The sequence below is a fragment of the Cynoglossus semilaevis genome, chromosome 3 (genome assembly GCF_000523025.1).
Source record: "Cynoglossus semilaevis isolate Cse_v1.0 chromosome 3, Cse_v1.0, whole genome shotgun sequence".
Lineage (NCBI taxonomy): Eukaryota > Metazoa > Chordata > Actinopteri > Pleuronectiformes > Cynoglossidae > Cynoglossus > Cynoglossus semilaevis.
The window spans coordinates 4,161,445-4,173,966 of record NC_024309.1 but is presented as its reverse complement, the minus strand read 5'-3'; the positions used below and the strand labels follow the sequence as shown (position 1 = coordinate 4,173,966).

Sequence of the window (12,522 nt, the reverse complement as noted above, 5' to 3'; positions counted from 1 at the left end):
GCCGTGCATGTGTAGCAGTGGGTGAGCGAACGAGTGGTCAGCGGTGACGGTGGCATTGTTTGCCCAAGGATTGATGACTCAATCATGGAGTTCACGCCGGAACCTTCTCCTCATTCGCTCAGGGAGGAGTTAATTGGTCCTTAAAAAAAAAAATAAAAACGGGTGACCTCGTGTGAGCCCAGTAGTGAGCAGGGGTTGTTTACTAAATACGGAGGGGGTGATATTTTGTTAACACACCACTGTTTGGATGGGAAAAGTGCAGCTGAAAGAGCAGGAAATTAGTTTGAAAGCTTAGTTGCTGATCGCCATTACAGGTCATCAGTCACTAATACCCCCCTCACATGTTTGTTTGTAAATGGCAGCATGTTTACGTAGAGCAGGATGATGAGGAAGCTGTGGAGCTGTGTTCAACACACATTTGTGTTTATACAGGGGCTGAATTAAATTGACATGTTCAATTCAATCATTTATTAGAAAAAATACTCATGTCAAATTCAGCCGATATTTTTGCACAGATATATCATATTTTCTGACATCTCTGACCTCTGTGTGAAAAACACTTAGTCTCTATTGTTCCAGTGATGGAGACCTGAGATTTGACATCCCGCGGTGGTCTCGGTGGTGGGCAGCTCACGATAAAGTGTGCACCTAAATCTTGTTTGATGGCCCCTGAAAAGGCCAGCAAGCCTTATGGAAATAATTTGGAAGTTTGAAGAGCGTGGTATTAAAAGATTTAATGTAACGAGAGAGTGAATTGCCTGAGCAATGAGTCAAATCGAAGCTACATTTAAAAAAAAGTGAAACAACAGAGACAAACAAGACATGTGTGAGGAATTATAGGTTTTAATTATACACACATTTATGGGATTTATAAATGTTTTGAAGAAAAATAGTTTCTTCAGTGCAGACAAACATTCATTCACCAGAATTATTATTAAAAAATGTGTTTTTCATTTAAAATAATTCACATTGGTGCTAATGTGATGTTTCATTATTATAACCCTTGATTTCCCAAATTAATTACATAAATAACATCAGCGTGAAATTCCTAATGTCCAATCATTTTATTTGAAATGAGCAGCAGCTGCCTTATCTGAAATACTTCACATGACAGGGATGGAAAAAAAACACCAGGCTGTTTAATAATACATTAGTTGGCAGCCATTACTTTGTTAATATATATTTCTTTCCAACCACATACATATAGGACATAAATGTAGCAATTTTCTTTTTTTTTTACTAAAACTGTGCCTAATTCCACTCACATCTGTGTCCAATTGTTTGTCTGCATCTACATTCTTCTGCCAGTGGATTTGTTTTTCCTGGGCCACCATGTGGATTCAGCTGACCAGCTTAAGTCAAGGATTAGTTGTTTTAAAAAGTTAGATTTTGATTAAAGCATTGTCTTTTTCTTTTGTTTTTTTGTTAGAAGATGTAACTGACAACACATGCCTGACACAGTCTGTGAAATATTTGTGTTGAAGTGAATGATTAACTAGTCAAAATGATGCAGGAGAGTTTAATTCTATGCAATTTATTTATTTATATTAAAAATATATATTTTTTATATATATATAATGTACATGCCCACCTCTGGAGTATTAACGTGTAGGAGGAGTAAACCCATTCTGCCTGGTCACCACTGATGATCCAGACTTAAAGCTCCACCGACTGTGTTTACTTTTGCAAACAAAGGTCTTAAACCAGGAAAAGCAGGAAACAAAAGGGCCTGAAAACAAAAATGAGTGAAGCGTGTTGTGACACTTCTTGGCCTTCTTTTTCCCCCTCCTCATGATGACATTTTCAGCGCTTCATCTAACCTCGCAGCTTTTGTTCTTCTTTAGCTTCAAAGAGCTGGAAGTTCAGGTTGAACTAAGACCCAGATCAAAGATGCTGAAACTTTTTTTTTCTCTCTTTTCCTTAAATGATAAATATTTAGCCAGGCAGAAGAAAGACTTGTTTTTCCTTTTATCCCCCCGCCCCTTCTCCTCTTCTAAATACCCCTCCCTCACCCCCCCTTTTCCCTTCTTTCTCTTCACCTGGTTGTTTTCACCTGCTGGTCATGACTGAAACACCGGCATGGCTACTACACACACACACACACATACACACACACAACATAACCTCCCCACGACTGTGATGGCTGTTAATGTGCTTTGCTGTGTTTTTCATCTGCTTTTCCTTCACTTTCTTTTTTTTCCTTAGTACAAATATAATCACATTTCTTCGACTCTTTATATTTCCATTTTTTTCAAAGTGCCAGGAGGAGGCGCTGCTGTTGTCTATGGCTTGTGAAGTAAAATGTGATGGTTGTATATATGTTTGTTTGTTCTTTTCACTGGTTGTACCAGGAGCATTAGAAGAAAAGCTGGGCTGGTATTCATGAAGGCTTTGCACTGGTGTGAAAAGCAAAGTCAGTAGACCATTCATGGTGCTCAGGTTACACTGACTCGTGTAAACAACTAGCTTATTTATTTTTATTTTAAAAAATACGATAATTTCAGGATTTTATTGTGTGGTTCATTTTTATTGGCGGTTCTGACCTTTTTTTGGACCCTTGTTTGTTCCCCATGGAGAGCTGCAGGCAGGTCAGATATACTGTAGCGTTATAGTGCCGTAAAGAATACGGCTTTGCTTGATGTTTGTAGAGAGAGACGAGCACAGAGGGTCCACGGAGTGGACAGCAAAATGTAACTGTCAGCTAGAGGAGAGTAATAGAGGCATTCGTAGCGTCATAGGAAACATATGTGGCTCCATATGCTCTCTGTGTTCTTGTTTCCAGTCTCCTTCATTGTCTGAGATGCACCACTGATCTGGGGGCCTCTAAAGTGCCCTGTGTGAGTGTGTGTGTGAGTGTGTGTTTTTGCCCCACTGATGTGGGGGCCTCTGATGTGCCCCGTGCATGAGTGTGTACTCATGCAGACACAGAGAGCGTGAGTTATGTTTTTCACTCTCTGCTGCATGAAAAAAAAGTCATAAGCAGGAATTTTCATGTTGCCACAGGAAAAGGACAGATTTACACAATGGCTGTGTGAAAGTGTGTATAAATGTCTGTGTCCACCGTGGATAGAATCTGTGGATAGAGTGTGTGTGGATTTTGTGTGTGTGTGTGTGTGAGTTTTGTGGCCCCAGGCTGAGGCAGGCCCACGAAAAGAGAAAAAAAAGGCAGCCCTGACGGTCTTTAGGAGCTGTCAGTCTGAAGGGAACGGGGAGTGCTGATAAATTTCAGATAGTGTCAAATGCAGATGAAAGATCTGCTGAGGATGCTGGGGGTGTCACGCCTGACTTGTCGCTCTTCAACAAGTCCCATCTTCCTCCCCGCAGTAGCAGCAGCAGCAGCAGCAGCAGTAGTGGGCAGTTCTCTCCCACCCTCTGCTGCCCCCTCACACTGCTATCCTCCAACCCCCTCACCCCTCTACCTATACCTTCACCCCCTCAACCTCCTCCACCTCCACCCACCCCTTCCTGCTTACCTTGGCTAAGCAGCTTTGCATGTTGATTGGGGGAGGGCTAATCCAGTTTGCAGCTGTCGTAGACCAATGATGAATCACCTTTCCGTCATTTGGCCGTGCTCCTCTTGCTCGGGGAGGAGGGAGGACCTGGCGGAGGAAACAACAGTGGAACAGGGTTGCGGCTTGCACTCGCGCACACACACACACATGTACACACACACGGGGAGACAATGCGCGCCTCTGTTCCCTCTGCCGGTCTCCCCTTCTTCCCATTCTGCTGCAGAATAACAATAATGTTTTCTCAGACAAGCCTTTTTGTGTCATGGATGGCTCTGGACTGTGACTTTGAGCTGCAGTAACAAGGAGTGACATTGTCTGTGCTGGGGGCAGGTGGAGGCAGCGTGAGGAGGAAGAGAGTGGGGTTTGGGAGGACTCAGAGCCACCTAGGTCCAGGTAAGAGCACGGTTGACTCAGTGCCAGCTGCATCAGAACTACTTTGACTCTCTGTCAACTTCTGTCGGTGCAGTGTGTGTTTGCTGCTTAGAGGTGACAACGTCAGCTAATGTCAAAAAGTGTTTTTTGTTTTAAAGTTTAAGAAATAGAAATAAGTTTGTTCCATCCTGCAGCTCTGCAGGTCTGTTGGCTGTGATATTTTAGGAGAAATGTAAATTGATAAACCTTTGGGAATTTGTAATGCAGCGTCTATTATTGGAGCATGTGTGAAGATGATTGAATTACCGACTTTTATCCTGTTTGACTTAGGGAAAAAAAAATATATATATATATATACTTGTTAAATCCAAATAAATTAAACTACAGGACACAGCTGCTTCTGGCAAACTCTGTTGTAAAGTATCATAATATCACAACAACGTAATCTTAAATGCTGTCAGCGTCTATCATAATTTCATCTTTTTAGCTCGTAATTCCGCTCCTTTTTTGCCATCTGATAGCACATGGGATATTCACATTCACTCGAGTCTCACTTATCTTTGTGGCCTTGTGTAAAAGGCCAATGTTTACCGATAGCAGAGATACAGGGAACCTCTGGAATATAATTGGAAATGGCAGCGTAATGTACAAAAACGTTTTGTCCTAATTTCATTAACTCGCCGTTTGCAAAAGGAGGAACGGTGGCAGAGACAAATGGAGTCTGGAGTTTGTGTGTCTGTCTCTCAGTCGTTCCTGTTGCCTTCTCCCTCCACTGCGTCGTTGTCTGCTGATCTGATCTCTCTCTCTCTCTTTTTTTTTATCCCAGCACACGAGTGAGCAGATAGAATAATGTTTTCAGTGGCGTGGTCCTTTTTGTGTAAACACAGCAACAATTAAGGAGCTTGCCAGAGCAAACACATGCCTCATGAGCTTCTCATCTGCCCCATCACTGAGGCATGGGCTCTTATAATCAAGCAGAGTGCAGCCACTTTTAACGCAGGCACATTAAGCGTCGCCTCAGAGCAGCAGAAACATCTGTTAACAGTCTGGGATACCACACAACACCATATACACTTTAGGCCATTTTTACTCCCAAACTCACCAGAGTAAACCGATAGTAAACTCTGTGTGTGTGTGTGTTTGTGTGTGTGTGTAGAAGAGACAGTGACTTGTTTTACTCTTGTCAAAATGTTTATTTCATAGTGTGTAAATGCCTCCATTTTATTTCTGCATCTGTGTGTTTTCCACGTCACTAAGTTGTAATCTCCCGTTCAGAAGGCCTCGGTGTAAACTGCTGATTTCTATTTGTATTCATGTTGCACTTTTAACATGATGCATTTGCAGCGTCTCTCTCTCGCTCTTTCTCTCTCTCTGTGCCTTTATTTATTCAAATCTGTGCACAGGCGTGTTATGCACATTGTGTGCAGAGAGTTGCGTATCAGAGCAGAGTGTCTTCCCTGAAACCGGAGCGATATGTGTAATTTGATTTGCTTTGTGTTTGTGTGTGTGTGTGTGTGTCTTGTCAGGTACAAGGAAATGCAGGATCTAGCCAGTCCTCACAGCCGAGTAAGTGGAAGCAGTGAATCTCCTAATGGTCCCAACCTCGACAATTCACACATCAATAACAATTCCATGACACCCAATGGCACTGAAGGTATGTGTGAGAGCTGGGAGGCTTTTCAATCCTCACTGCTATTGTACCGTGTATTTAAAAAAAAAAAACAAGCTGATGGAGGATAAACAATACTATTTTATAAAAGTATAAAAATGTTTAGATTCTAAAACATAATTTAATGTATGTTATGCCTTTTTTTTCTTTAATTTTTCTAAGAATATAAACTGTTTACACTGAAACTTCATTCCTGTTGAATGAGCACCAGCTCCAGGTTTTCCAGTAACTACTAGCTGTTTACAAAGTAACCATGTAATTATTCAAAGCGTGTACATCGACAACGGGCATTTGCATGAGGTTTCTCTGGTCAACGCGCCAGTGATTTATTCAGGTGTTTCACCTCTGGATGAAGTCTTTGTTCAGTGAAGCAGCAAATCATCACAAGCTCTGAAAAAAAAAACATCCTGTGCCATCACATAGTTCTGGCCTTAGTCAGTGGCTAGTTTGTTTTTTCATATATAAAAGTGACCCAGGTCCTGTAGGCATGGTGCCGACTGTCATGTGAGTGAGCTCTTTGCCATTCTTTCTTCTTTTCCCATAGGTGATAACATCACAATGCTTACCACTGCAGACTGGTTGTTAGGTTCTAACTCACAGTCCGCTGCAGGTTTGTCTACTTTTGGAGACACAATGAAAGGACAATAGTTGGTGGTTTTTCATTTGGTTGTTGTTGTTTTGTTTTTGCTTCATTCACTTCAACTATTGTGCCTTTCATTCACAAACATTTTTTTTTTTTTTTTTTTTTTTTTTTTTTTTGCTGTTGTGAAAAAAAATTAGTTTTGTTTTTCAAGCATGGTTTGAAACAACTGGTTTTGATGTTGTTGAAAATAAATGTCCAGGTTGCAAAAATGTTCACATTGTTTGCATTCAAACGTTGTTTGATGCCACAGTGTTTTTTTATTGTGTGTTTAGTGACAGGGCTGCAACAGTGAATCAACTCTGAGTCTACTGTACTTATTTTATTGACTTTAAAATAAATACCAATAAGGTTTTGTGATTTTTGAAGTTTGCTCTTCCACATTATTAATCACGCCAATCAAAAAAAATCACTCATCTCTTCCATTGACAGTGACAATAATAGTCCGTTGCAGCCCTGCACTGTGAGTGTGTCCCGGGTCATGCATGCACCTCACAAATATTTGTTCTTCTGAAAGAGTCGTCACCTTGTGTTTCTGCACTGATTGAGCATGACCGTAAAAAGTCTCCTCCAACAAACAAGAGAGGGTCCACGCGCCGTGGCTTCCCTTTGCCCACATTGTCAATTTGTATTGCCAAAAAAAAAAAAGAAAAGGAAGAAAAAGGAAAGAACACACCCTGCAGCTCGGCCTGTGAAGGGAGATAGATTGATTTCAAAGATTCCTGAGCTGTGAAATTGTCTTTACAGACAGGGTCAAACAGAGTTTGCTACACTCTTAAAAAGATTTGATACACCATACAGTTCCCTGACATTTCAAGTGAAGTCGTGTTTTCATCGCTGACTCTTCACACACACACACACACACACACACAGTGAAGAGATTTTAATTCAGGTAACACTGAAAAAGTCAAAGCAAAATGATCAGAATTTTTCTAAACAAAATTTAGATTTAATTTCTTTTATTATATCCCTTGTATTTATTTCTGTTTAATGAATATTCTTAAACCTCTGCTTTGGACTTTTATTTTGCAGTGAATTTTCTTTTTTGTCCTTTAAATATAATTTTGTTAACATGAGATCCTGAAAGGTTGATGTAAAAAAGAAAAAGAGCTGCAACAGTCACACGACTGATGATGTAATCACAACTAGTTTAATTGGGGAAGAGTTCATTTTAATAGTGAAATAAATTTATTTTTAGAAGAGTATTTGTTGTATTATATTTGTTTGGGGTCAAATGCCAAAGGAAAAAAAATCTCTATTTATTGTTTTGGTTTGAAAGTCAACTGAATGTTGCATCTCTGTTTTGTGGACACCTACTTGTTCAGATAAAACTGATCCACAAACTTTGGCTGTGGCGATAATTACGATGGAGGATACTGAAGTGTGATGGTGTGTTTTCTTTTTATGCAGTTAAAACCGAGCCAATGAGCAGCAGTGAAATCCCCACCTCAGTCGCAGATACTTCCCTGGATAGTTTCTCAGGATCAGGTGAGTACACACACATACACACATACACACAAACACACACACACAGCTGCTGATCTGATAGAGGTGAGCGATGAGCCCAGAGATTGGCTGATAAGTCAGGCCTCAGGAAGTGTTCCTGCAGCTAAGACGTCAATATAGTGTGTGTGTATGAAAACAGGAGACTCTATCTTTCCTTTGTCAGCACATATACGATATATGCTGTGCTGGCTTCTGTGTGTGTGTGTTATAACACGGCTGGTTCCCATGCCTGTGCAGACTGAATTATGGGCTGTAACGCAGCGAGCCTGTCTGTCCACTGGAGTGACACGGCGTCCCAGTGGCCCTGGCTCTCCACGGGCTGTTACCCTATCACCCTGTTAGAACCAGGAGTTTGACACCCTCCTCTCAGCACAGGAACATCACTCACACACACGTACGCACGCACACACGCACAAACTTGTGCTTTCACATCAAACAAACCCAAATCTCTGGGTGTAATAATGATTTTAGGAATATTAAAATAAATAACCATTATTTTTTAGCTTATTTTCCCCCACCATCATTGGTGTCTAATATCACCACAGTAACTTTATCATTATTATTAATAATAACAGGAGTTTTCAACAGTCCCTGGTTTTGTCTTGCAGCTAATTTTCCTGTTTTTTTTCCTCCACTGTTTAACCAAGTACTCGATACTTTCACGCTAGCAGCGCATAAATCACTGCTGCGACTTTTGACTTTGACAGTAATAATGAAACTTAGTAATATTACACCTCTGATTCTGGGTCGGGGGGTAAGGTGGGGGGAGGGATGTGTCGACCAAAGCTGTGTTCCGTGGAGCAGGTTCTGTCCAGTGGCAGGTGCTGCTGATGTGGGAAAAGTGTTCAATATTAACAGTCTGTGTGATGGAGGTTACAGCGTACAGTTACATCAACTGTTCACACACACACACACGCACACACACATATATACAAAACCAAATCCAATATTTTACAGTTAGAGCAGCTGCTCCAAAGGTCGACCACTTGTTTGCAGTTATTTCGTTTCGTGTTTGAATTTTGAATTTTATTCGAGGCATTTTAAATGATTTTGAATATATTTGATGTTCTTAGATCTGAAATATTTTTAATTGAAATGTAGTACATTTATAAGGAGTGGACCTGGGTTTAAATAGTAAAAACTAATACTTCAATTAATTATTATTTATTTATTAGGCTTAATATTTAGCAATGTATCACAAAAAATTATAAATTATTTTTTCCTAAATGCAAATATTTAATGGAAAATGAATTTTATTCTTTAATTTCCATATGTAATTTAATAACAACATTCAAAACTGTATTAAATCATCTCCAAACAGCAAACTCTGACAGTGTCAGTTAAATAATATATAATTATATAGTTTAAAAAGATGTTTTTAAATAGTATTGTAACCTTCAATTTACAAACATCTAAATTGGTAGGTTAGCTTCTATGTGGTTTTAATTTCTCGTACCTAATTTATAATTATTAATTTAAATATAAAAAATTATTGCATAAGCATTAAGCTAATGGATACAGGTTGTTTAAATATGTTTAATTTAAATTTCTATCCATTCATTGTCTGATTGATTCAGCAGTCGAAAATGACAATTTTTGTTTCACAGTGAGAATCTTGGGTGAATTTATAAAAACAAAAACTGATGAAACTAAATGTCCTAAAATGCCACCGTGGCGTTTTGAAGGGTCATCCACAGTTAGATGTCAGGCAGGGCTGTGGCAGGAATGAAGCAAATGCCTTTGACAAAAGCCCAGAATGTTTGTTCAAGGACTTGTTCTACACGTTCACAACAAGGTATTTGTGGCTGAACCTTTACAAGTTAACAGCAGCGTGAAAACCACCGCAGTCGGGCTCCTAATGAGGGAGTGATTATGCAATAGCACTCATTACCTGTAATCAGTGTTGTCGCTTCCAATGTGCCTGCGGCCTGACGAGCCCTGAGGGCAACAGAAGCCTCCAGCTGTGTGTGTGTGACTCAGACTCTACTGTGTGTGTGTATGTGTGTGTTTACACCAGCCGTCACCATAGCAGCGCTGAACTATCTCAGAGATAATGCCGGTCAGCAAAGGAAAAAACAAAAGAAACACTGGTTTCTTACCTGATTATTTTACATTCATTACCGCTCCTCCACGTTCAACCATAAATAAGGTTACGGAAATAAATAAAGTAGCGCGGCGTAATTGCCGTTTCCCCAGAATCCTAGCGTTCTGTTGGCGAAGGATGATGTTGACCTTCTTTCTTCATGTTTAAATATGCGCTCTTCTCTCTTTTCTGTGACTCTCCTCAGCTATTGGAACCAGTGGCTACAGCCCAAGACAAACTCACCAGTTCTCTCCGCAGATTTATCCTTCCAAGTAAGTCTGCTTGATGTTTTGTGTGTGTGTGTGTGTGTGTGTGTGTGTTTGTGTGTGTGGGCTTAAATAATAAGCAGCATCCAACTTCATTTTAGGGTCTTTAATGAGATCCTGCTGCCAGATCAGGGTGGGATGTTCTGGACTCACTCTTTGTGTACTTTGTTGTAATTATTATCTTCCAGTAACTTTCATTTTGCTATATTTTTTAACGTACACACACATACTACGCAATCACTACAATATATGTCCTCTCAGTTGAGAATGAGAATTTTCTGTTGTCATTCAGTGTTTGTTTTTTTCTCACTTTCTGACTTTTTGCCTTTTGTTTCGTTGCCTAAAATAGCAGAACGTATCCACATATTCTTCCCACCCCTTCATCCCAAAATATGGCTGCGTATGGGCAGACGCAGTACACCACAGGAATGCAGCAGGCCGCAGCTTATGCTAGCTACCCCCAGCCTGGCCAGCCCTACGGCATCCCAGCTTATGGTAAGATTCCTCCGACACAACTAATAGCCTTGGTGCCTGCTAACAGTGTCAGACCTCTGTAAACCCAGTGTGTGCACGGAGACAGAATTTTCCTTCTGTAAATTCTGGACGGAGACCTCGCTTATGACAGTCCACACAATTCCCACTGCCCCTGCAGAAAAGCGGGACTGGGAGAGAGAGGGAGAGATGCTGACTTTTTGTTTAGTGCCTGCATGTTCTCCTCCACGGCAGTAAAACGGAATTTGCTTGTCAAGCTGTTCAGATAGTAGAGTGAAAGATTAGCGATATAAATCTCCAAAACAAAAGCGAGTTTCATCTGGCACCGCAGAGAGACAACGGACAGCATCGGTCTGCTCACTGCAGGCTTTATTTGTCCAATGTTTTTGCAGGATTTTGACCCAAAAAAGACTCCAATAAGTGCAGGAATTTACCCTGTTTATTTGAGTGGAGCCCCTGCAGCCCACTGTTGCACAGACACCGAGTTGTGACTGATTGAGTGTAAGCAGTGAGGAGTTCAGCTCAGAGAAACAAGCAGTGATGTTTTAAATATTTGTATCTGATGATAATTAAAACCCTGCGTCAGTTCGTGAGCATCCGTCTGCTGTGGTTCCGTTTTCTCCAGTGCACTTTACAACTTTGTGTTGGCTGTAGTCCGTGCATCCAACCGATCTGGTGTCACTAACTGATTTAGGTCCATTGTGGGCAGGCATAAAGACAGAGGGGGGTCTGAGTCAGTCCCAGTCCCCTGGACAAACCGGCTTCCTCAGCTACGGCTCTGGATTCACCACGCCACAGACGGGGCAGGCGCCCTACAGCTACCAGATGCAAGGTGAGGAAGTTTTTTTTTTTGTTTCTGTGAAACAATCTGGGCATCTGCTGATTAACAAGGAAAATATCAGAGAGATCAGTTTTGTAGTTCTGTGGATTTTGCTGAGTATAAAAATTAGCTCAAATAAACACCTTTGTGCTGATGTCTTTTAATTGTGATGTAATACGTTTTCATCACTTTATGCTTCATAGGTAAGCTACACTATATGTATTTATGTTTTTGCATTTTGTCCATTTAACCTCAGTCCCCTAAACACATGTGCCTCATTGGCCACAATTCAAATCTGAATGTGTCGGTCAAAGGACAAAGGTCGTCATCTGCCAACACCTAGTATTTTAAATGCAGCATATTTACTTGCTTATCTTTTAAAATATAAAAATTTAACTTGATGATGGGTGAAAAGTCAGTGACAGTGACTCTGTCACTGATATAACAGACTCCAGAGCCAAACTGATTCACAACATGGGCCTCACTCTCACCCCAGGAGACGGTTGCATCTCAAAAGTTATGCTACGTGCAGCCACAGCGAGTGCCTGCTTTGTCTCTCTTCCTAGAGGAATCAATGCTGATGGAAAAAAAAACCTCATAGACACCACAGACACCAGCCATGCCCTCCACCACCCCCGCCTCCCCAGTCTTTGTTTTTTCTCTCCCTGTGATCATATTTGTATTTGTTTAAGAGCTGAGACCATTCAGATTTATGGCCTCAAAACCGATAAAAATGAGTTGTAGCGTATGCACTCCTCCTCCTCCTCCACCTCCACTCCTTTCCCTCCAACTTTCAGCCCCCTTTAGTGCGGCTCAGGCCTTCTGCCATGGAGCATTTCTATTTTTCTCTTTGCATCGGTTCAGATACTGTAAACTCCCTGACGGCGACAGGAACAGTGAGTCATCTGTGAGCACAGTCTCCGTGTTCGTCCCAGTAAAATATCCGGCGTGTGACGGTCCAAACGTCTCCACATGTTGCCCAAAAATCCTCACAATAAATAAGGCCAGCTCAGCAGCAGATGTGGCACGAGGGAAGCCTGTTTGCCACGCCTCTTAACCAAACACAGCCGGCCACAAACAGAGGTTTGCACCGTAAGTCAGAGTCCATGTCACAGAGTGGGGCAGAGCTGGGGGAAGAGGAGATGAGGCGTACGCTGCAGAA

General features: G+C 41.2%; 1 protein-coding gene across 2 annotated transcripts in view; it reads left to right on the top strand.

The window, feature by feature from the left end:
• Positions 1 to 3,492: 3,492 nt before the first annotated feature.
• The window catches only part of eya1 (EYA transcriptional coactivator and phosphatase 1), a 33,293-nt gene continuing 24,263 nt past the window's right edge, over positions 3,493 to 12,522 (top strand). The window contains exons 1-6 of one of the 2 annotated variants that reach the window (XM_008307622.3): positions 3,493 to 5,538; positions 6,098 to 6,163; positions 7,604 to 7,681; positions 9,988 to 10,054; positions 10,398 to 10,543; positions 11,250 to 11,372. In XM_008307622.3, the coding sequence (XP_008305844.3) occupies positions 5,358 to 5,538; positions 6,098 to 6,163; positions 7,604 to 7,681; positions 9,988 to 10,054; positions 10,398 to 10,543; positions 11,250 to 11,372 (661 nt within the window). In that variant the 5' untranslated portion in view covers positions 3,493 to 5,357. The remainder of the gene's footprint in view (positions 5,539 to 6,097; positions 6,164 to 7,603; positions 7,682 to 9,987; positions 10,055 to 10,397; positions 10,544 to 11,249; positions 11,373 to 12,522) is intronic. The other variant, XM_008307623.3, reaches the window with a different exon arrangement.